This window comes from Lycium barbarum, chromosome 3 (assembly GCF_019175385.1).
Source record: "Lycium barbarum isolate Lr01 chromosome 3, ASM1917538v2, whole genome shotgun sequence".
NCBI classification, from domain to species: domain Eukaryota; kingdom Viridiplantae; phylum Streptophyta; class Magnoliopsida; order Solanales; family Solanaceae; genus Lycium; species Lycium barbarum.
In genome coordinates this window covers 8,357,962-8,381,873 of record NC_083339.1, presented here as the reverse complement: position 1 = coordinate 8,381,873, position 23,912 = coordinate 8,357,962, and the positions used below count along the sequence as shown (strand labels likewise).

Genomic DNA, 23,912 nt, shown 5'->3' with positions numbered 1-23,912 from the left:
CGTTGTAAGCCTTAAAAAGACCTTAGACCAAGCAACCTATGAAATATTATACTGGGAAATATAAATCTATGTCTCGCAGAAATTTTATTTATGACGAGGAGCAAAAATTAAAACCGGCACAAAAGAGAACAAGAATTGCAAATGGCCCATTTTATATACTCATGATGGCCTCAAAAGGGAATATTTGGGGCTATTTGTACCATTGTCCTTATTCGGGAGTGTTCTTTAATTTTTATCCTTCAAATTGCTGGTGTTTAATTTTCATTCTTCACCTAAAATACCTTAAGATTCTGAATTCGAATCCAACTCAATAAAAAAAAAATTGCAAGAAAAAGTGTCGTAGGGCCTAACTTTTGTTTTAATTTGTGCACTTCCGCCTAAAGATTTTATGTGGCGCCAATGGCTTAACCGATCCACAAGAAAATCCAATGTCTCTTTTCGTAGCTACGGTGGCTCTGCCACATGTCGCCACCGTTCCCACGGCGGCGATGACGAAGCAGCCACGTCAGAGACCAAATCCTAAAACCCAAAATGCTAAACCAAATATAACCACCACTAATCCTACCGTAAAGAAAATAACTTCAGGTTTTAACAGTAGAAATAAAGAGCCCACGTGGCAGTGTGTCAAGAATTGTGGTGCATGCTGTAAACTTGAAAAAGGGCCGAATTTTCCTTCTGCTGAAGAGATTTTCGATGACCCTTCTGATATTGAGGTTCTATTTTTTTTTCTTCATTAATTTGAGTTTGATGAATATGATGGATTATACTACATTTGTCATGTTTAATAGCAGTATTTTCCATATTATATACTCCCTCCGATACCAATTTGTTCGAAGGTTGACCAGTTTAGGAGTCAAACAACTCTTTCTTTGAATATGATTTTCTCCGACTATTTTATATATTGTGAATTATTAATTATGCACCTCTTGATGGGATCGAAAATAATAAGGGCGTCATCGGAAGCTATCAATTGCAAGCCACGAACGACTATAAATCAAACGATAAAGAAAACGGAAAAGGGCCAAATATATCCTTGTACTATTGGAGAATGGCCAAATATACCCCTCGTTATACTTTAGGTCCAAATATACTCCTGTCGTTATACCATTGGTTCAAATATGAGCCTCCTCCTTTTAAAGTTGTCCAAAGTGGACATCCAATCTTACGCGGTACTGACATTTGATGAGATGGATGCCACATGGCATGCCACCTCATCACCCCTAACCCATTTTACCCATCCTCTTTGTTTGTTCTTCCACCACTAAAATATGCAGTCACCGTCTCTCGTGGCCGATACTAACCGTTCGCCGGACGCCGAGCACCCAAAAGAATTACCCATTTCTCTGTTTTTTAATCCAAGCTCTGTGTCTCTATCTCTATATATAAATGTTTCAGATATACATGTCAAGTGAAGGTTTGTAGAAATGGCAGTATGTAATGTGCATATTTGACTGAGAGACTATATCTTATAGAGGATTTATTAAAATTTAGGGGTTGGATTATTATAAGTGATACGTAAATTGGGGTTGTGGGGAAAATTAGGTCAACTGTCATTAAACAAATTTTGAAAAGAAAATGATATGTGGATAGTGGATTAGTCTCGAGTCTCGAGTTTTAAGTAATTTTTGCTCTACTTTTGAATTTTAATTTATATAGCTGATATACTACTAAACTCTAACTATACGGTGGTAATGGTGGTAATGATGGTAGAAGGGAAGGAAACGTTAGTGGTAAAAGAACAAATAGAGGGCAGTAAAATGAGTTAGGGGTGATGAGGTGGCACTGGCATCCATCTCATCAAATGTCAGTGCTACGTAGGATTGAATGTCCACCTTGGACTACTTTAACGGAGCAGGAGTATATTTGAACCAATAGTATAACTGCAGGGTTATATTGAGTTTGAATTATGTTTGTTTGATAAATATGATGGTTTAAACTACCTCTATCATATTTTATACTCGTTATGCGATACTTTTTGCCTATCGAGAGTCAGTTTAATAATCTTCCAAGCTAAATTGGATTAGATCAACTATGACGCAAGTTGAAGTTGTGCGAGCTGATTAGCTGACATGGCAAGTTAGTTAGGAGTTAGTTACAAACGTTAGTAGTTGTTAACAGCGGCCTTGTACAATTAGGAACCCTTCTGATGTTGATGTTTTTTTCCTTCAGTATTTTGAGTTTAAATTATTTGGGGGTTATGAATATGATGGATTTATACTACCTCTGTCATGTTTTATACAGTATTTGATTCCAAAAGTTTTTTTCTTACGTCAATTTGATTTATGTATTATACTCCATTTCTAATAGTAGAGAAAAATGTAAACATATGATTGGATTTAGTAAGACTGTTAAATTATACCCCGTCTGGAAAGTTTAAAGTTCAATTATTACTAAATATAGAAATGTGTGTCAATACTTTTTGGAATGGACTAAAAAGGAAACAATATCACGTAAATTGGGATGGAGGAGTACGTAGTAGCTCGTTGGACAGAGTTTCCTGATACGTGTTGCTGGTGGGAGGTAGCACGCTCCCGTTTAATTAGTTGAGGTGCGCACAAGTTGGTTGATACACCACGGTTATCAAAAAAATCGTAGTTTGTTTGTCCAGGTAATTTTGGTTGCTATAGTGAAATGTTGTTAATAGATAATATAACATAACATGAAAAATCGGTTTTAAAAAGAACTTGGTCGTTATAGTGAAATGTTGTTAGAGAGGATGACATATAAAATCCAGAAGCCAGAAACTCAAAATTCTAACTCCGCCTCTGTGTAGGCGCTGACAACCAACTTAAAATTTGCCAATTCATGATGGATCCTCATAGCTATGAAATGAGGTTAAATTAAGAAGTAGAGATTCATATAGTCGACCCCTGCTTGTTTGTGACTAAGCCGCAGTTATTGTTGTTATATTTGTTGTAGTGGAGTAAAGTGTCAAGATATGATTGCATTAAGTAAGACGAAACTGTTATATTTGATTTCAAGAGTTGAATGGTTAAATGAATTTGAGTTCTTAAAAGTTGTGATATAAGTAATAGGTTTTGTATAACATATTTTAGGACTCCAATATGAACAGATTGCTATTAACAGTAGATTTGTATCAATATTTTGGGACATCTAAAATGAAAAGACTAGTCTTATATAAAGTTTAAAGCTTTTTTTTGTGGAATTTTCTTCTCAGTTATTCAACAGCTTGGTGAGCTTGGTGGGTTCTGATGGATGGTGCAGACATTTTGATAAGAGCACAAGAAAATGCTCCATTTATGCAGGTGAAACTTGTTTTCTTCCCTAATTTTGCTTTTATTATATCGGTCAATTTCTTGAGTTATTGTTTTTCTCGTTGCTTTAGATCGCCCATATTTCTGTCGGGTGGAACCGACCATCTTTGAGACACTGCATCGGATTGAAAAGAAAAAGTTCAATAAGGAAGCTTGCAGGTAATCCATTGATGTTTGCTCATTTACTCGTTGCCTACCGACTTTGTGAAATTCTATCGGATACTGCTTTTTTGATTAAACAAATGATTCGATTGCAGTTGCTGCATAGACACAATTAAAGCGGTATATGGATCAAGCTCAAAAGAGCTGGAGAATTTCAATGCTGCAATATGGAGCTCAACTTAGTTCTGCTTTCTTTTTTCTGAGGTAGTTCTTTTTTCTATTTTGGTGCACTAGATTTTAGTTCAAGGTGCTTAAAGTCACCCCGTTGCTTTTACTGTCTTGACAGATTCCGAATTTCGCATATAATACTCTTTCCTCTTGTTGGATGTGATTGCTAAAGGTATCTCATCAGGTAAAACATAGCATCTGTCTCATTTGCTAGTATCTCTAGTCTCTCAAGCTATTGGAATTGACATGAGCCACTATAGGCTGTTAATCAGTTTCATATTCTGAGTTTCAGGTGCATCATTTTGTTTCGATCAGTGTTTGGAGCCTGTTGCAGTATCAGTTCTATGCATGCAGAATGAACTGGTGCGCTACAATTGAATCTCGAATACTCCAAATCTGATGGGGAAGTGCAAATTAAAGACATGGAGATCTTTTGGCTAGGCAGATCGATGAATCATCATATTCGAATGAAGATTGTTGTGATTTAGCACAGGATCATCTTCTGTAAAGAACTAGATAGAGTACAAGGATACAGTAGCTTCTATGAGTAGACACCTATGTTTGCTAATGTCAAATTTCACTGTATGGCCAATCTTTACCAGAATTTGTGGGAAGAGACATGATCATATTTCCTTTATATATCATAAAATTCAGTTTATTCATCTTTTTGTATGAACTTAGAAATTATTTTTGTGCATAATTAACTCTAAACTTTCTTGTTACCTGGAACTTGATCTCATTCTTGTCTAAAATTTGGTGTGTTTTCGTTTACTCTAGTCTCTAAAAATTATTGGTGTTGAAAGGAGAAATTATAGGTTCTTAATTAAATTGTTTGGAGCCTGTGTTGGTCACTGTATTGACAATATTCAACTGCTTGTCTCCTCACTGTTGACACCCAATTTTGTCTCTCCTTTATTTAATTCTATTCATTCAGACGTCTAAATTTATTAACGAGCTAGATAATTTATTTTCACTGCTATTTATATTCACTACTTTTATTTTTAACATTACAAATATTAATTTATCACAAATTTTAAATGTTCATCGTCATTTCACTTTCGGGTTTAGAATCGTTAAATTAATTACAAGACAACACTTTATAAATCCTTACTTTCTATATGCTGTTGACACCTAATTTTGTCCCGCATCTCCTCCGAAATACCTATTTATACTTCTGGTATTTCGAGAAATTAAAAAATATGCATTTTAAGTTTTTGCTATAATTATTAGTCTTTTATTAACACCCACGTTTTATTTATTCTTCTGCAGTTTATTATTATCATTATTATTATTATTTTTTTCCATTATCATTATTATTTATTATTATTAGTATTATTATTATTAATTACTAATCATTATTATCAGCGTTATTTTTTGTTATCAATTATGTGTCATCATTATCATCGTTATTTTATTATTAATTATTATTATTATTTTATCAATAATTGTTATTTATCGTTATTATTTTTATTTTTATTAATTTCTATCATCTTTATTATTATTATTATTATTATTATTATTATTAATTATTATTATTATTTATTATCAATGTTTGTTATTTACCATTATTATTATATCTATTATTATCTTTTATCACCATTATCATCAACATTATCATTATTACCATTATCATTATTATTTAGCAGTATTGCTACCGCTATTTATTTACTACTATTATTCAGTATTATTGAAATTTGCATTTCTCAAACGTTTCTACCAACTTCCGCACACACATCGCATCTATTTCGCACATTTAAATGAGAGCGTTTGTTATTAAATATTATTGCACGGTCATTTGCGACATCATATAATTTTTACCCGGGTCTTTTTTATAATTACATATTTTCGTATTAGGTGATATTCTGGCACCCTTAGTACATCGTTAATCAAAATGTGTCTCTTATTCAAATTTAGAAGCCAAACTATTATTTGCACTCAGTCCGTATTTTGACTTACCGGCCCCCAAATCAAAGTCCGATTAATTCCTAATATTTTTGGACTAGACCATATTTTATCTCAATTTTTTAGATCAGTCCATGTTTAATTTACTAGTCCATTCTTTTAAATACCCAGTCTAAATTTGACCCGGTCCACAAATGGACCGGGTCCACAAATGGACCGGGTCCAATTCATTTTTTTCAGCAAATTAAGGGAAACCCTAAAAGGGTTTCCCCTTCATTTCCGCCTCTTTCTTTTCCTCTTCTTTTCTTTTCCCTTTTTCTCTCCTTCATTTCCGTCTCATCGCCTCCATTCCCATCTTCAGCCGCCCCCTTCCATCTCCCTCCTCTTTCTCTTTCTTTTCCCTCTTCTTTGTCATCTTCTCCATCTCTCACCCGCACGCCCCATGTTCCCCCCACTCTTCTGCACATCCACACTCCCTTGTCCCCTCATCTCCGCGCCTCTGTCACCCACTCATCCTTGTCTCATACGCTCCTCTCTCTCCTTTTTTAAACGGGAATCAAAACCCTACTCTTAGTCCTATATATATGAGTATTCAGAGTTCATAAAAGGGGGATCTTTTTTGGGGATCTTTCGATTACAACTTTAAATCAGGAGTTCAGCATAGCCGAAATTCCCCTTCAAATAGGGTTTTGTTTTTAGCCGCCTTGAAGTGTCTATTCTTTTTTTTTCATCACTATGTCTCGGGTATGCTTTTGATATGTCGAATGGCTTACAAAATAGAACTGGGTTGGATAAAGGGGGTTCCTTTGAATAGTTTGAACCGGAAACGAAAAACAGTCTTCTCGTTTCTTGACATCAACTCTAAAATATCAAACATCTTCTTGCTCTCTTTCATTCTATTATCGTTTGGAATCCGAGCATACGCAAGCTCAGGGATATTAATAACGAGAGAGTAGATTCGACGACGTCGACACCCACTTCACTGCACCCACAAAAGGTCAGTGTATTCTTTTCTTTCAAATCTGAAATCCCTGGTGTGCTCGTGTGTGTTTGTTTCAGTCGTTTTAATTCCATTTTTTAGCAGCTCAGTATCATTATGCATGCTCATGTTTAATAAGTCCAGGTTCGATTTAGTAATTAATAATGTTTGTATATCCGTGCCTTAATTTGGTGTAGTCTCAGTTCGGTAATTAACAACATCCATTTGTTTATGTGGTAACTTTAGTTTAGTTTAATTTCAGTTTTGTTGGTGTTTAGATGTTCGTACTGAGTTTCGTTAGGAATAATTGTGACGATGGTGTTTGATCTCTAATTTGACATAATCCTATTTATTTGGACATGTTAGATTAGTCTAGTCATTTGCTGTTTGTCGTTTAAGGTGATTTTGATGTTTAACGTCAGTGTATTCTTCAATCAAATTCATGTTAGTCCTGTACAAAATATATGAGAACTGCTATGGAACTAAAATTATCCATGGGGAACAAATTCGAGGTCTGATGAGGGTAACAGTTCACTATCAGTATTGTGTCTGAATAAGGAGTTTGCTTTAGCTAATTAGGGACATATGGGATGTCACATAACTGTTTGAATAGTAGTTTAGATCGTATGGTTTTGATGGGACTGCCTTGTGCTAGATCCTTACATGACATGTTGTTGGATCATTGTTTGACCATTTGTCCTCTCTATGTGACAATACTTATTTTGAAAGAACTAATGACCTAGATATACCTCTAAGTGTTGTTGTATGATAATTGTCTTGTATTTTGAATGAGTCTGCAACTCTCACTAGCTTAAACTATGATATTCCTCTCCTAAGAGATGAGATTGTCATGCCCCACCCTGCTATTCCTAAGTGAGAATCATCTTAACTCTGTTGAAAGAATCCTTGTACAAAATGCTCTGTTCACTCTTAATGTCTTCCATGATAGATGCTGCATTATTGTACAAGTATCATGACTTGACATTCCCTGTAATTTGCCTTTGTTTCCTATTGACTTGGTAGGCTTTATGGTGTATAATAACTGGTTGACCTGGTATAAATATGATGAAGAATAAAATCAAATAGATAAACTGATCAGGAATATTAATAAGAGTACCATGTATTCAGAACTCAGCCTGGCTTATTTCATTTGATAAAGGCAAATCAAGCTAAAATAAGACCTATAGAATACTGATATCAGGACTATAATGCTTAAAATCCTCCACTTGGGCATGATCTCTGGGTTGGGTTTGACTAAATAGGCCCTTAGAACTAGTGGAAATCTAAAATGCTTACCATATGACCTATTTGTGAAACAAATATTTTGTTGTCTTTGCATCTGCACATTGCATTTTGGGGACCTGTTTTATTACCAGCTGAGTCTTTATCCTTTTTTCGAATCCAGTTGTGCGAAATACTTAAAGGTTTGATTAGGTCGAGTGTTTAGAGGATCACTATTTAGAATCAGGTTTAATCCAGGGCCATTTGGTTACTTGCTTGCCTGAAATACCTTTGAATCTTGTTTAAAGATCTTGAATGCCTTAAGGTGAGAGTTGACACTAGTCTTAATCAACATATTTGTTTGTCCAGACCTAAAATTTATAAAAGGAGTGAATCAAGTTGTTAATCTGAGTCTATATTTTGAGTCATGAGATTCCTACGCAGCTTTATCTGAAACAAAATTGGTTCAGGGTTAAAATGGAAATCTACTTACTGTCCTTCTGTTGAATTATTTGTGCTTTGGTCTGAGTTTAATACGTTGTCCATATGTTTAGTTATTACTACTTGACATATTGTCTCATATACACTTTCTATGACTTGGTCGAACAAAGTCTACAATACGATACAACCCGTTGAGTGTTTAGATTAGTTTGTGGGGGTTCGTTGAAATGAAGTTTACAATATAGTATGCTTAGATTTCATACTGGCCCACATTTGGTTCTTAATGAATTTCAGTTAACGCTCTAAATTCCCCCGTATTAATTCTGCCGCTACTGTTTGCGTATGGGTGCATACGAAAAATGATGTTTGCCCATTATTAAAATATATCTCAATTATAAGTTGTGGCTCAATAGGAGCCTGGACAATAATGATGTACTGTCAACATGTAAACTTTTTTCTCTTTTATAAAAACTTGATTTGGGTTTCGCTGTTCCACTATATATTGTAATCCCAGGTTAACTGCCATCTCTTACTAATTAAATCTATACACAAGGTGTATAGACATATACAAATGTTTATATAATTCAGTGTATATTGCGCTGTATATCACATATAATTCTCTTGTATATCTTCACTTTACTAATCTTTTCTTTCGTTTTATGCATGAACATCGCGCACGAGTTCGAGGACTCGTCGCCTTCCACATTCGGTGTCGGGCTAAAATCCCAGCCAAATCCTCCTCTCGAATCAGCCTTCCATTCGCAGCAAACAAACTCTGGGCCAAGGCCCATATGGCAGAAACGGCCTTACAGCCATGTTAAAATCTGGACTAAAGCCCAGCAGCGGAAACAGTCCGCAATAGTTGGGCCTAAACGGGCTAGATCCGACATTATTTTTTTTCGCTATCTTATTTCGTTGTGTACTTCTAATTTGCCTTGCATGACTGATTTCTTTACTTTGTCTTATTTCTTTAATGTAGATGAATCTTGGTTTGACATTAAGGAGTTTAGTTTAGTAATGGGTAGTTAATTCCGCAAATTACATTCACTTCCGTTTTATCTTCTAAACTTATTTATAGTATCCATAACATTTATTTGAATGACTGATTTTCAAAATTAGCACTACCACATCGAGCTAAAAGAATCAAGATTTACTCTTTTTATCTTAGAATACTTGAAATACATATTTGTTAAAACATTAATATTAATCTTGCAATAATTTTACAAATACATTTTAATTTGCTAGTTGGCGTAATTCATAATACGTATGAACATTACTCATTCCGTTTATTTTTTTTGGTTTACTTATAATTAAACTCTTTTTATTAAATCACTACATTTTTTTACAAGTATTATTTCAAACAACATTATTATACTTTCGTTTAAAACCTTGACGACATTTATAAGTCGTGTCTACAAAATAACATTAGAAATACTCTTTTGTACAAAGTATTATTTTTTACAAGCCCTATTTTAAATAGCACTCTTACTTATACGTCTATCTATAACTTCAGTCCTATTTACCAAGTTATGTTCTTTTCTATAATACTATATTTACACTTAGCTTAATTAACTATAAGTCCGGTCGGTTAACCATTGTTAATGGGTCTTAAAGGGTGTCTAATACCTTCCCTTTAGACTAATTGAACCCTTGCCTAGAATCTTAAGTTTCGCAGACCTTAAACAGAGTTAAATTTAAACATAACTTTAATAAACTTTAGGTGTCCTAATTCACCGTAAATAATTAGGTGGCGACTCCTTAAAACAAATAAACAAAAAAATAGGAATCTCCAATACGTCATACTTCTAATTTAACTCCGGTTAAAAAGGGGTGTGACACTCACTTAAGCTTATGTACCATCTTAACTGTGTTCATGCAACTTAACATCCATGTATAATTTAGCCAGCTGCGAAAGATTTATCAGATAACCTGTGTAGGGGTGTATATGGACCGGGTTAGTTTGGGTTTTACAAATACCAAATCAAACTAATTGTGTCGCGTTTATAAATCTATAAACCAAATCATATCAACAAAAGCTGGGTTTTTGGGTAAAGTCTTCGTACAAAATATATAACTTGTGCTTCGAATAATTTTTTTTTTTGTCCTAGTAAGGTACAACTATCTAATTAAGGTGTTTCTTAAGAAAATGACGCAAAATGTGAGATGACTGATAAGTGATTACATTATACTAAAATATTCAACAAAAAGATAATAAAATCGCTAAGCCCTAATGATAATGATCATAATCTAAAAGTATTAAAAGCAAAAAGTACGGCTAATTATTAATTACATGTATATTAAAGAAAAACTAAATTAAGTTATGCGTTTTCACTGTCTAAACCAATGCAAAACTAATAGTATGTAGTAATAGATATCCAACATTATTGTTATTCCTAGTGTTAAGAATTGAATTTCTTTTGTTAGTGCATTAGTATTGATTTGGGCTTATTTGAGTTACTAACATCAACATTTTTTTGAGCGGATTGCCCTTCTTTTGGGGTGATCTTTAAATTTTGCCCCTCATATTTGTGGTCTTTAAGTTTTGCCCTTCATTTGAATACCTGAGGTTCTAGATTCGAACCTCCGCTCAGGCATAAACAAAAAAAAAATTGCAAGGCAAGGCTAGGGGGAGTGTATGCCGGATCCGGCATACGATCCTTAAGGAAAAACTAAAGTTATGCCGGAGTGGGTAGACTTTGCTTTAAGGCATATAATTTTTTTTAAATTTTTTTTTTTTACTTTTCAAGGCAAACTTTTAGTTATGCCTTGAGGAAAAGTTCCGCCTTATCGGACATACTTTTAGTTATGCCTTCACTAAAAGTGTGCCCCATAAGACATAACTAAAAATATGCTCTATAAGACGGAACTTTTCCTTAAGGCATAACTAAAAGTTTGCCTTATAAGGCAAAGTCTATGCCTTAAGGAAAAGTTTTGGCTTGTGAGACATACTTTTAATTATGCCTTAATTAAAAGTTTACCCCATAAGGCACACTTCCTTAAGGAAAAGTTCTGCCCCATAAGGCATAACTAAACTATGCCTTGAGGAAAAGTTATACCCCCTCCGGCATAACTTTAGTTTTTCCTTACGGACTCCGGCATACACTCCCCCAGCCCTGCCTTGCCAAATTATTTTTTTATTTTATGCCTGAGCAAGGGTTCGAACCCAGAACCTCAGGTATCCAAGCGAAGGGCAAAACTTAAAGACCACAAATATAAGGTGCAAAATTTAAAGACTACCCAAAAGAAGGGCAATTCTGCGCAGAATTGCCCTAACATCAATGGGCTATAAAACTTATTGGACCACTAAAATTTCTAAGTTCAAGTTTGAAATAATATGTTAAAAGACAAAAACTATGAAAAAACTTAAGAATGTTTATAAATTACATTAAAAATAAATGTTTTTATGCATAAAATAGAGAAAAGACCATAAATAGTCCCTTATCTATGGGAGTAGGTCTAAAATGGTCCCTTAACTATACACTTACCGGTTTTAGTCCTTTAACTATCCAAAAACTTATCAAATTTGATCTCCGTCTTTTTTTTATACAAATTGTGTACAAACTCATAAACCTTCGTCAGATTAATCATTAAATCATTCCTCAGGCCTATATTTCTCTCTCCCTGATTCTTTTTCCTCAAGCTCCTCTTGTTTTAAAAAAAAAAAAAACTGGTAAAAATCGATAGAAAAAAAAACCAATGGAAAAAACCGACGGAAAGACCGACAGACTCTGTCGATTTTTTCAATAATATTTTTAAATATTTTTTTTAAGAAAACCGACGGACTGCGTCGATTATTTTTTGCACAAAAATGCGCGAAAAAATATAATTATTTGTTATATTATTTTCTAAAATAAACTGATGGAGTCAGTCGTTTTTTTATTTTTATTCTTTATTTTTTTATAAAAAACCCGACGGAGACGGAGTCCGTCAGTTTTTAGAGTGACAAAACAGTATAAATTAAATCAATGTAAGTATATAAACAAAAAATATCATAGGTCTAGTGGTAAATCCCTTTAATGCCAAGGAACATAGCCGGGTTTGACTCCAAGTTCCTACATTTCATTCTTTAATTTTCAAAAAAAAAAAAAAACCTACGTGAGACCGTCGGTTTTTTTAATTTTTTTTTTAACAAAACCGACGGACTGGGTCGGTTTTAACCGACGCAATCCGTCGGTTACGAAACACGAGAGAGAACTTGAGGAAAAAAATTGAGGTTAAAGAATGAACTTGAGGAAAAAGAAGCAGGGAGAGAGAAATATAAGTCTGAGGAATGGTTTAACGATTAATCTCACGAAGGTTTATGAGTTTGTATGCTGTTTGTATAAAAAAATAGATGGAGACCAAATTTGATAAGTTTTTGAATAGTTAAAGGACTAAAACAGGTAAGTACATAGTTAAGGGACCATTTTAGACCTACTCCTATAGATAAGAGACTATTTATGGCCTTTTCTCCATAAAATATTTTAAAAATTATATACATGTGATTTCGGGTTGGTTTGGTTCGGTTTGATTTTTTTTTTTTGTTAAAATTAAACCAAACCAATTATGGTCGGATTTTCTTTTTCAATACCAAATCAAGTCAAACCAAACCACTAGTGGGGTTTTTTTTCTTGGTTTGACTCAGATTGTCGGTTAGTGTGGTTTGTCGGTTTTATTTGTACACCCCTAGTTACATGTATGATACTCAATATAGTTGGAGTTGCATTGATGGTTTTCTTCAATTCTTAAGTTTGTATATATACTTTGATTGAGTGGTAAAGAGAATTACGGTGACAGTTACATTTATGGGCCATTTTGTGGTGGTTCACACAGGGCCGTCTGAGTGGTTGGTGGGACCTAGGCTGGATATTGATATGATCAGGGCCTGATGATTGTTTTGGTTCTTGTGTTCTTATCTTCTTACTGGTGCAAAAGGGGAAATGGGCAGGCCAATTCCCATGTATCTTCAAGCAAAGGATTCGTTTTGATAAAATAAGATGCTTTCCACAACTTTTTCCCCTTTCCCTTTGTAATGGCGGTTTGCCTCTTTTTGTTAAACAGATTCCATCCATAAAGAGTTATTTACCAAGCCAAATGTCAATCGCCATCTCTTTGGCACACGTGATGGTGTGAGGCTGGCATTAAAGGAAGCGCTTTCAGCACACACCTAAACAATCGTGTACTTGGGTTTGTTTATTAATTAATTAATTATTATATTATGTCTTTCTTTCTGAAGGGCTCACAACAATCGGAATTTGACTTCCTGTGCCTGTGAATTAAAGAAAGGAGGAGCTGAAAGCCACTTGACCGTAAGGAGAGGAGTTTCATAGCAAAAGAAATCAAAATATCATTAGCAACAACTTTTATTTCAAACAGCTGTGTGACAGCATCACAAATCACAAACTTGGATAAAAGAAGACAGTACTGGTACGTAACAACTGGTGTAAAAATAGTCTGAATTATAACGAATTCTCTTAATACTATGGCAAGGGAGCCTGAAAGGAGCGGAATGTTATACAGTTGAGCCAACTACTTTAGAATTATGGCGTAGTTGACATACAACATTATTTCAAAATGTTTTACTTTCATATTAGATAATTGATAGGTGAGCATCAGAACCAAAGTTCATACTCCTGCACCAGCAGATTATCTTCCTTCTTTTTACTCCTTTTCAGGTTATTTATAGCACAATTTCTTCGAGCAGAAGCAAGAATCCTTCATTGTTTGGCAGTGAGTCTTGAGTTACTGTGATATTCTCATGTGTGATCTTGGCTCATTTGAGTCTTATTACCTCACTTGGTGTGATGTAAGCTATGCCGATGGTGGTCCTTATGGAGAGCCACTTCCGTCCAATCAAGGCGGAGTCTATGAGGACAACAACTATTGGGCAAATGAGGAAGAAGAAGATAATCACTTCTCAAGAAACACTCTCTACGGGAACAAACTTTTTTCCCTATAATGGTGAGATGAACAACAGGCTAACGGAATCTGAGTCCCACTATGTAAACGGCCCTGAGAAATCAGATGACCTGTTTGCAGGTGAAGTAATTCAGTACGATAGCCATTATGCAGATGATTCCCAGGCTATTTACTTAGGTAATCAGTGGTTATGGCAACTGGATGCTGGAAACAAGGATGATGACTATAATTACCATGTCATGGAAGACTCCGAAGCTGCTAGTGCTGATAGCTGGGATGAAATGAGACTTGTGGAGAGCATCTTCGGTCACTGGCCTTCTCTATTAAAGCTAGACCTGGAAGATCGAACTGATCCTGTAGTTGCTTGACTGTATCATCTTCTTTTCTGCAAAAGATATATCGTACTCCCCTTTCTGTTTTTTCAGTTTCCGAGGATTCAGTATCTCGAAATATTACTGACACGTGTAGTTTTAACATAACAACCTAAAGTGATTCAATAAATAAAGAGAGTGTTTTCAGAAAGAAATGATCCATGGAGATAGCAATACACTTCTTCGGCCCTTACTTCTTTGAGGTTGTTTTGTTCAAGGCAAAGCTAGTGCAGTGATACTAGTTTCATCAAGAACACAATGATTCTTCTGGTACTTTGATAAGAATCCCTAAAGTGAAACCCCAGAATTTCAAATCGAAAGAAGAACAAAAAGGAAATTGCAAGAAATTGAAAGATAGGTGTGAGACACAAGAGATAATGATCTAATGACAAGCTTGGATGGGTTACTAAACCCTTCAATTAGAAACAAAAAAGCGCCTACACTATAAGGATGCTTCCACAAGTGAACAAGTTCATGTGAGAATCATAAATCTAAGGTTCAATCCACAACAATAGAATCACACACTAAACTAGAATAGTCACTCAAGCTATGAGCTAAGTAGAAAACTAAGGAAATAGGTTTTTTCATCAATATGCAAGCTAAAGGATGAAATAATACTAAGGCAACTATATATAGTCTTCCTATTACAACAAAGAGCCAAAAGTGGTCTTTGCACAAATAACCCCACATGGGCTCTTCTTCACTTGAGTTGCAATCCTAGCCTCGAATTTGCACCCCTAGCCAAGAATTGTATTCCTAGGCACAAATTGCACTCCTTAACCTCGATTGCACTCCTAGCCATCTTTGAACTTCTAGCCACTTTTTGTGGCTTCCATCAATTGGTCTTCACCTCCTTCCCAAGCAATCATCCATATGTTGTAGACTCTTGAGTATTGCTCTTCAAGTGCCTCCAACGCTCCTCGTTTCATGAACGTAGCTTGCAAGGCTTGGAGCTCCTGCTTGGCTATGGGTGAAAGGCCTTGTGCTCTTTGGGGTCATATCATACTTAGGGAGCCCTCATCTCACTATCTTCACGCTGATTTTTCTTGAATGTAGAAAAACAGGCTATCCATCAAGAAGAGAAAACAAATGCCTGTGGTTACCAGTACATGTTTATCACTTCCCAATAAACTATTTAGACTGCAGAAGTCACAAAATTATAGGGAAAAATGGTACCTTAGTGTTTAATACAAGCATGTATCATCATGTTAGGGGTTTTGAGTTGATGGACTAGTCATCCAAGTAGCATCCGAAGTAGTTCCATATTTATTAATTAATACTACCTGCTGCTGTGAATGACGCAATCCATTGAATGATGGTGGCACATTCTGTCCGCTCTTGATCTGAGATTGCAAATTCATTATTGAACTGTTGGCATTTGACGTCTCTTATTCCAAAATTGTCTGCTAGCTTTAAATAATTTGGATACACAGCACGCTCAAGGACTACAAACTTAATCAGAACTTGATATTACCTGCTTCCAGATAGGCATAGTGCGTGGAGTCAGTCTCAACTTAAATCGAAACCAAGTGGCCCAGGCAGGCGCAAGCCTAGCAAAACTAAAGCTCTTATGAACAAGCCAAACGCACAATTGGAAAATACTTATTCTGAAGTGAATTCCTTGTGTTAATCTTACTAGTACCATTATTACTCTTTTCTAATAGTGTGGTGACTAATGTTCAATTGCTAAAGCTTCATCTTTAAATCCCAAGTTATCTAGAAGCAATCCAAATCCTTATAGACTACTTAGAAATCCCCTAAGAGTCTCACCAGAAATACTAACTTGATAACTTTCTACATTAGAAAAATGTTAAATGCCACCGCTCACTGAATAGGATGAGGGGATGACCTGTTGTCTTCTTATATAATCTTTGGCAGTCTTCGGCTAATGAGCTAACTTATGGAGTGGAATTAAGCTCAAGGTCCATTTTCTCAACAATCCCTTTGCACTTGTGCTGTTGTCCCAAGTCAAAATGGTCAACCCTGATGTGTGCCGAGAAGAATCTTGGCTCATTTCGAAGCAAAATATTATTCACTGGAATTAATTTCTTCTACACCAAAGCTTCTCATGTGATCCACAAAAATATCCACCAAACTAGCAATCGATTTAACATGTCCCATCGATATGTCTTCAGCAGTAAATCGAAAAACTTGATTGCTTATCTCGATCCAACTATAACCAGGATCCCTTTTAATTCCTTTCTCTTTCATCAGCTTCTGCACTCTAGCTGCCTGATCCCAGTGTCCTAACCCCACGTATAAACTTACCAGCTGCAAGTGGGCAGACGTGGACCCCGGTTCCAGCGCAAGCCTATTCTCAGCAGCCTCAATCCCCAACCAAAAGTTCCCCTGAAGCCTACACGACATAAGCAAGGAACCCCATCTAACACCATTTGGTTGAATCGGCATATTCTTGATAAACTCCCGAGCCTCTTCTAATAAACATGCTCGTCCAAGAAGATCCACGATACATGAATAATGATCTAGCTCCGGCTTAACACCATAATCAACCGTTGAATTAAAGTAATACATGCTTTCTTTAACAAAACCTGCATGGCGGCAAGAAGATAACACTCCAAGGAAAGTGATCGAATCAGGTCTCACTTTTTGCTTCTTCATTTCCTCGAAAAGTTCGATAGCTTGAATTGCATGTCCTTGCTGTGCATATCCACAAATCATCGAGTTCCACGACACCAAATCCTTACTCCTCATATTTTCAAAAACGCGAAGGGCATCCTTTATTTCCCCACATTTACAATACATCGATAAAACGGCGTTTGCAGCATGTATATACTAATCAATACCCGTACAAATTATTTGGCAGTGAATACTCCTGCGATGACCAAAACATCCGCTATCCATACACGCGCTCAACAAGCTCCAAAACGTGAATTCATTAGGTTTCAATGCTAATCCCTTCATAACCTTATACAATTTCAAACACATCCAACTCATTCTCTTGCGCAAACGCGTTTATTCATGTAAAGATCAAATTAAGCGCTATTCGTTAGGAGTGAACATTGCCTTAGAAAATAATTGTTGAAAAAATAAATATCCTTCTATCATGCTTAATTAATATGTACTTGCACTATATAACTTTACATAGTACGAAGGAGTGCCTCATAAATTGATTGTCAAACTTATCATGGAAGATGACGTACAATATCATGCAAATTGTAGATATTTTTTGCAGGTGAACAATGCCACGATTAGGCAGATCTAGAGGAGGCAAATTAGTGTGCCGACTTTCTAGCAAATGAAGGTCATAATTATAAAGAGGTTTTGATACTCTAGAGTTATGTATTTAAGGATATGGAGTTTCTTCTCCCAGAGGTCTTAAGGAGTGTTGCTTATGAACGGATTTAAGATCTCTGAATAGTTTATTTTTCCATTGTACCAAAAACAAAATATAACTTTAGCCTTTTGAACTTGTCCGGACTTTATGACGTCAAATTCAACCTTCTGTAACTGAATGAGATCAACCAGGTTTCTCTACTGTGTACTGAAATCATAAAATCCCGATATACTTGATCTACCATAATAAATTCTCCTACTCGAGTAAAAACCACAAAAGGCTCAACTAGGAATTTAAGTGTAGACTGTAAAATTTAGCATGTAGCAAAGATTGAAGATACGTATGAAAAGATAGATCCAGGGTCTATCTAAGCTAATGTTGTTTGTGAGCAATATTTTGCTATATATATATATATATATATATATATATATATATTAAACGAAATGACAACCCTAGACAGAGGATATTGCTTGCTGAGATGGTTTAGCTCTTGAGTTTTGGTCCTCGAGGCAGGAGGATCGATCGAACCTCAACCTAAGCATGCTTTTGGAAAAATAACATATTTTGCCTAAAATTGTGGTTCTTCTAACTTAAAACTAAACCAATTAGTCAAGGATATATCTTATATTAAATAGTATGTGATAATTAAAATTTTGTTCTCTCTTAACTTTTATCAATATTGACACTGCTTACTCAAAACCCTGCGTACGCTACTATGCAAGTATACATCTGACCCTTCTTGTGCAGTGCATCACTATCCGACTATCCGTCTTAAAAATAATGTTATATAAGTTGTAAGTTAAGGTAACATATTAATTTGTATATGAAATAATTTTAAATAAAAAATGTTGTAATAATAAGCTCATTTTAGTGTTAACAACTTAATGGCATTTCAGTTATTTTAACGGACAAAATGTTTATTATTTTATGTTTTACTAAACACATTAACTGTTTATTTGTATTTTAACATTTTTTTTAATCTAAAACACGTAAGTAATTATTCATAAATTCAATTTCAACACTTAAAAAGCACTTTTCATCACTTGATGCTACGAAAACTACTTAAAATTCAGCTAATCCAAAAATGTATACTATTTCCGCTGTGTATTTAATTCTCATTCGAAGTTGCCTGGATGTGGGGAAATTAATTTCCACGCAAGAACCAAATATTTGATCTGGTTTAAGTGTCCATCAGTTTGTTTTCATTTTGTCATTGCTTTTGGTGACTAACAAATAGTTAGTCTTCTCTCTCATGATAGAATAATTTTATCCAAATAGGGGATGAATAAAAAATTTCTTTTCTCTAATCATTTATATTTGGAACTCATTGTCCCTGTCACGACCCAACTAGGGGCCGCGACGGATACCCGGGCTAACCACCGAGCACCACTCATGTTACTACTACTTAGTCTCTTTATCAATCAATTATCCACTTCATGCTTAACTTATAAGAAAACCGTTTTCATTTGGAAACAAAAGCATTGTATATACATGAGCCCTTTAGGCTAGCAAAATAATATATATATACATATATTCAAAATGACCCTGCCATGAGACCATACAACCCACATCGAGTATCTACGAGCCTCTATGGAATGACATATACAATTATACACAAAATATTATCATAGGCACCTCCGGAGCAATGGAGGGCTTTCAATCAGCTGGCAACTCTAAGAATCTGGGGCAATGTCTCCTCCCTGTCTACCTGTGGGCATGAACACAGCGTCCAAAGAAAAAGGGCGTCAGTACGAATATTGTACTGAGTATGAGAGGCATAAACAATGAAGGAATGCATCAATAATATAGAGGAACATCAACATAAACATCTAGATCTGACTGGTGACCATAAAAGAAGTAATGCATGCTGTCTTACTTATACTCATCCTCAGGGCATATATGCATCATACACAGACTGCCCGTTCATGTCGGAACAGTGTGATAATCAATAATGTTAGCCCGCGTCCAGGCCTCCCGCGTCCGGGGTACCATCTCATGCCGCCCACTAGTGGTGTCTGCCCACGCCCGAAGGTCGTGGTGTATCCATATAGCTTCCCGCCTTGGCGGTGACTGCCCGGCCAACTAGGCACGGTGTAAAATGCTCATGGCATGCTCAATGCAAAATACTCATAATAATATGGTCATCATAAAATACTCATCTTATCATGATATGTGTATAAGGCTCAAGATCAACTTTATCCTATCGGGGTGACGTAAGGTCGTAATCCCCCGATTACATTATGGAACCATTGTGGACATTCTGCCTCACCTTGAAAGGACTAATACATAGGTGAGTGTAGGCAAGGAATAATATCCTCATATCGTATAGCTTATCTCATATAGACATTCACAGGCATAGGCTTTTAACTTCTTAGAATGTGAAAACTCATAAAGGGAATAGAGATTCAAGCTAAAAGATTCATGCCATTAGAAGGAAGAACTAGCCTCACATACCTTTCGCGTTTAATCGATCTAGCATTCGCTTATTCTCCTTCAATGTCGCACCTCTACCTTCAAAAGAGGAGTCGTACTAACGTTAGTCCATTAGCCATAAGAACGCACTACTTGTTATACCCCGTACATTTATACGACGAATTATCCGCAAGCAAATCGGCTCAAGTTAAAGGCGGAATTATTTTCGGACATGAAATAAGAGCTTTTAATTTTCAACTTTGATTATCACAAAAATTGCTTATAAATTTTATTTAGCATAAAAATATTAATATTGGAGATTAGGAATTAATTTAATTATCGAAAGTGGGCCCCACGACACGTGGCGAGATTTGGTTGGCCTTGAATAAAGATGGACACATGTCATGAAAATTGACACATGTCCACTTTGTAAAGATTATATAAATGAGCATAAGTGGATGACTACACTACAATTAATCTTGCAAATTAGGTTTTAGAAAGAGGGGCTCTCAAGCCTAGAGAGAGAGAGAGAGGGGTTCGGGCACTGTTCATGGCGACTGTTCACAGCGGCGCCACTGTTCACGGCGGCGCTACTGTTCACGCCGCCACTGTTCACGGCCAGTGCCACTGTTCACGGCCAGCCCATTTTTGCCCCCTTCTACACTATTAATTGGAGAGATTTGAAGATCAATAGGAGGAAAAAGATGGAGCTCATAGTAGCCATGGCAACTCACGGCCATGGCTTTCTTGAAGACATTTCATGGTGAAAAATTAGAGCTTGTCTCTAAGGTAAGATTTAATTCTTTTCTACATGTTTTGGAGGTAGTTTAGACTTGTATAGCTTGGTAGATGTGTGTTGAATACAAACGGGTTATGTATGTTGATGTTGAATTATAAATTGAGCCGTGTAAGGGGGGTGTTTTGAGTAAGAATGAGGAATTGATTTTAGTAGCATTATGTAGGAATTAAATGGTTAAATTTAAAGTTGTGTTATGGACATATTGCTATCCTTGCTAAATTGAAAGGATTGAGGGTATGATTATGTTCATATGATTATTGTTGTTGTTATCATGGGTTATGTGATGAGAATGAAGGAAATTAATGGTTAGAAACTTTATAGAGGTCGTGTGGGTGTGTGAAGAGGAGTGTGGCCGTGAGCCATAGTAATGAAAGAGAATGGTGAATTAAAATTTATTTAGCTTGTTAGAGGTGTCGTTGTGACATTGATGACGTAGATAAAGGGTTAACGAGTTGAGTTGGTGTTGAAATTGGTTGTATGTTGTTATGAGAAATTATGTGATTTTTATATAATTTTTATGCAATTATGAAAGTAAGATGCTAAATGTGAACTATGGTTGTTATTAATGAATTTGGAAGAAAACAATGCGATTTGGTAGTTTCGTTGCAATTGTAGAAGTTTCGAATGGAATATGAAAATGGGCGGAATGGTTCGAATCCTTGGATATTGTTTAAAATGTTATTGAAATATGTTTGGGTAATCTTGAGTTAGTTAATGAATATGGAAAAATGTTGATATTAGTTGGGTGGTGTGAAGTTAGAATGGAAGAGTTACATTATGTGGAAAGGAAGGGAAAAATTTTGGATTGTTGGAAATGTTGTATGAATTGCTTAGAATGTCTTTAAGTATTGTTGGTATGGATTTGGGTTAGTATTTAAATATATAAGCATCGATGTTGGCTTGAAGGTAAGTCGTCGAGTTGAATTTATGAAAGTTGTTGAATGATGTAAAAGAGAGTTACTATTATTATTTTGCCTTTCGAATTGGTTATCAATGTTACTAGGTTGGTTATTGTGGTTGTTGTTGTTGATTTTGAGCGAGATAAATTCTCGGGATGGCCTATTTACAGGGGAAGTGCTGCCGAATTTTCTGTAGAATTTAATTATTAGTTTGGAATGAATGGCTTAAGTGCCCTTAGCTAATGATTGGTATTCGTTGGCGTAATTGTAGACCTTGGGGAGCCCGAGGCGTAGATTTGGATTAGCTTTAGATTGGCTATCTTGGAAGTGCGTTCGAGGTATGTAAAGCTATCCCGATTCTTCTTTTGGCATGTCCTAGGTGTACTAGGATCGGATTTGAGCCTCGGAAGGTATTCTGCTCATCGGAATCCGCATTTGAAAATACCCCTTTTTCATTCAATGGAATTGAACCCTATAAGTATGCTTTATTGAAAGAATTGTGCAAACTTCCGCAAATTGTTTAGAAAATTATGGAATGTCCCCAGAATCTCCGTAGGTGACTTTATAAGCTTAAAATGCGTAATTTGAGCCCACCGCCTTGCTTGTCCCAAGGTGGGCCCACTAGTCCCGGTTTTACCCTTATTGTACTTAAGGCTCGCTTTCGAGCAGTTTTTGGAAAGAAATGTTCTGACTACTCTTTTAACTACTAAACAAAAAAATTGTTTTAAATAATTCATTAAGTCTTATAAATTGTTTTGGCACTCGGAACGACTTCAGAAAGGTTATGCTTCTGTAATTCATTATGACATCTGAAACTCACTTATTATGATCCCGTCTGACTTCATTGAATTGGTTTGTCATTGATATGCCTCATCGAGTCTCTGAAAATATTTATGATATTTTAACTGCATTTAGTTTCTCACTACTCTATTCGTGGATGCCCCAATGTTTCCCACACTGAGCCCGGGCCAGGATATGTTGTCAAGTGTAATCCTTTGCATTGTTCGCCGTGCCTCGATGTGAGGGGGCAGGTATACGTGTACATGGGTTTGTGGAGTATGTTGTGCCATGTACACATGTTCTGATATGATTTGCCATGGCCATCTGATATGATTTGCCATGGCCATCTGATATGATATACTATGTTATGGGGTTATGCCCCTATTCTGATTCTTCTGTGTTGTGGCACCAGCGTCGGGAGGGTGGCCACGTTCTGTCTGCCGAGTCCCTTGGCAAGGGCCGGATTTGATATGACATATGTTTCTGTACACACTCCGCATGTTTTGAAAATATGTATTTGATACTTTGGATTTTCTACTCACTTTTTCTGTACGTTCTGTACCAGTTATGATTTTGTTTCTGTAATTCAGGCTTTACATATTCAGTACATATTTCGTACTGACCCCCTTTCTTCGGGGGCTGCGTTTTCATGCCGCGCAGGTACCGACGACAGGTTTGCTGATCCGTCGGTCTAGGATATCTTTTCTGCCATTTGGAGCGTTCTTTTATTCAGAGCCCATCTTTTGGTACAGTCTGTCACTACTGTATTTATATATTCTCGTTCATGGGTACGGCGGGGCCCTGTCCCGTCATATGATTCTGTCGGTCTGTTTAGAGGTCTGTAGACATGTTTGTGGGTTGGGGTCTTTCTGTACGGATGCGTGTATATGTTGTGTTTGGGCGATCCCATTCGCCGCGGCGGCCGGTCCGCATATGTGTAAATGTTGCTTTGTTGGCCCTGGGCGGTCATTTTTGGTATTATCTGTGCGCAAGGTTAATTTGGATAGTCTGTAAAATAAAGGAAACTCTGCCGAAATTTTTCTGGAAATTATCTAAATTTGAAATATAGCCTTGTCGGCTTCTGCTATATACTTGAATGCGTTTGATAAAAATTTGAGATAGCATTTGATAGATGTGTTTGGGTGCCCAGATCGGGCACTAGTCACGGCCTACGGGATTGGGTCGTGACAGAAGTGGTCTAGAGAAAATTGGGCAGCATTTCCGCTGTTTATACTACTTTTCCCGTACTTTATCTCAACTCCCAACATCTACAATACAACTCACAACATCGCAAGCAACAATCATTATTC

The 23,912-nt window shown here is 36.0% G+C and overlaps 2 protein-coding genes and 1 pseudogene across 2 annotated transcripts; 2 read left to right on the top strand and 1 right to left on the bottom strand.

The window, feature by feature from the left end:
- Positions 1–271: 271 nt before the first annotated feature.
- LOC132630158 (uncharacterized) lies at positions 272–4,267 on the top strand. The gene is made up of 6 exons (XM_060345736.1): positions 272–713; positions 3,179–3,266; positions 3,347–3,434; positions 3,533–3,641; positions 3,724–3,789; positions 3,898–4,267. Exons 1-4 carry the CDS (start codon positions 429–431, stop codon positions 3,618–3,620), a joined length of 549 nt encoding a protein of 182 aa, XP_060201719.1. The 5' UTR covers positions 272–428; the 3' UTR covers positions 3,621–3,641; positions 3,724–3,789; positions 3,898–4,267.
- Positions 4,268–13,056: 8,789 nt separating this feature from the next.
- On the top strand, positions 13,057–14,996 carry LOC132633702 (uncharacterized). Its single transcript, XM_060350208.1, has 2 exons — positions 13,057–13,554; positions 13,803–14,996. Exon 2 carries the CDS (start codon positions 13,941–13,943, stop codon positions 14,412–14,414), a length of 474 nt encoding a protein of 157 aa, XP_060206191.1. The 5' UTR covers positions 13,057–13,554; positions 13,803–13,940; the 3' UTR covers positions 14,415–14,996.
- A 1,449-nt stretch (positions 14,997–16,445) lies between these two features.
- Positions 16,446–17,372, bottom strand: LOC132630233 (pentatricopeptide repeat-containing protein At2g37320-like; annotated as a pseudogene).
- Between the last annotated feature and the right edge of the window lie 6,540 nt (positions 17,373–23,912).

What these genes read in the sequence shown, in the direction of transcription:
- LOC132630158 (XM_060345736.1), top strand. Translation starts at nt 429, where the DNA reads ATGTCTCTTTTCGTAGCTACGGTGGCTCTGCCACATGTCGCCACCGTT. An exon ending in ATGACCCTTCTGATATTGAG is followed by an intron (nt 714 to 3,178) that starts GTTCTATTTTTT and finishes TTTTCTTCTCAG; the next exon opens with TTATTCAACAGCTTGGTGAG. An exon ending in TTCAATAAGGAAGCTTGCAG is followed by an intron (nt 3,435 to 3,532) that starts GTAATCCATTGA and finishes ATTCGATTGCAG; the next exon opens with TTGCTGCATAGACACAATTA.
- LOC132633702 (XM_060350208.1), top strand. Translation starts at nt 13,941, where the DNA reads ATGCCGATGGTGGTCCTTATGGAGAGCCACTTCCGTCCAATCAAGGCG.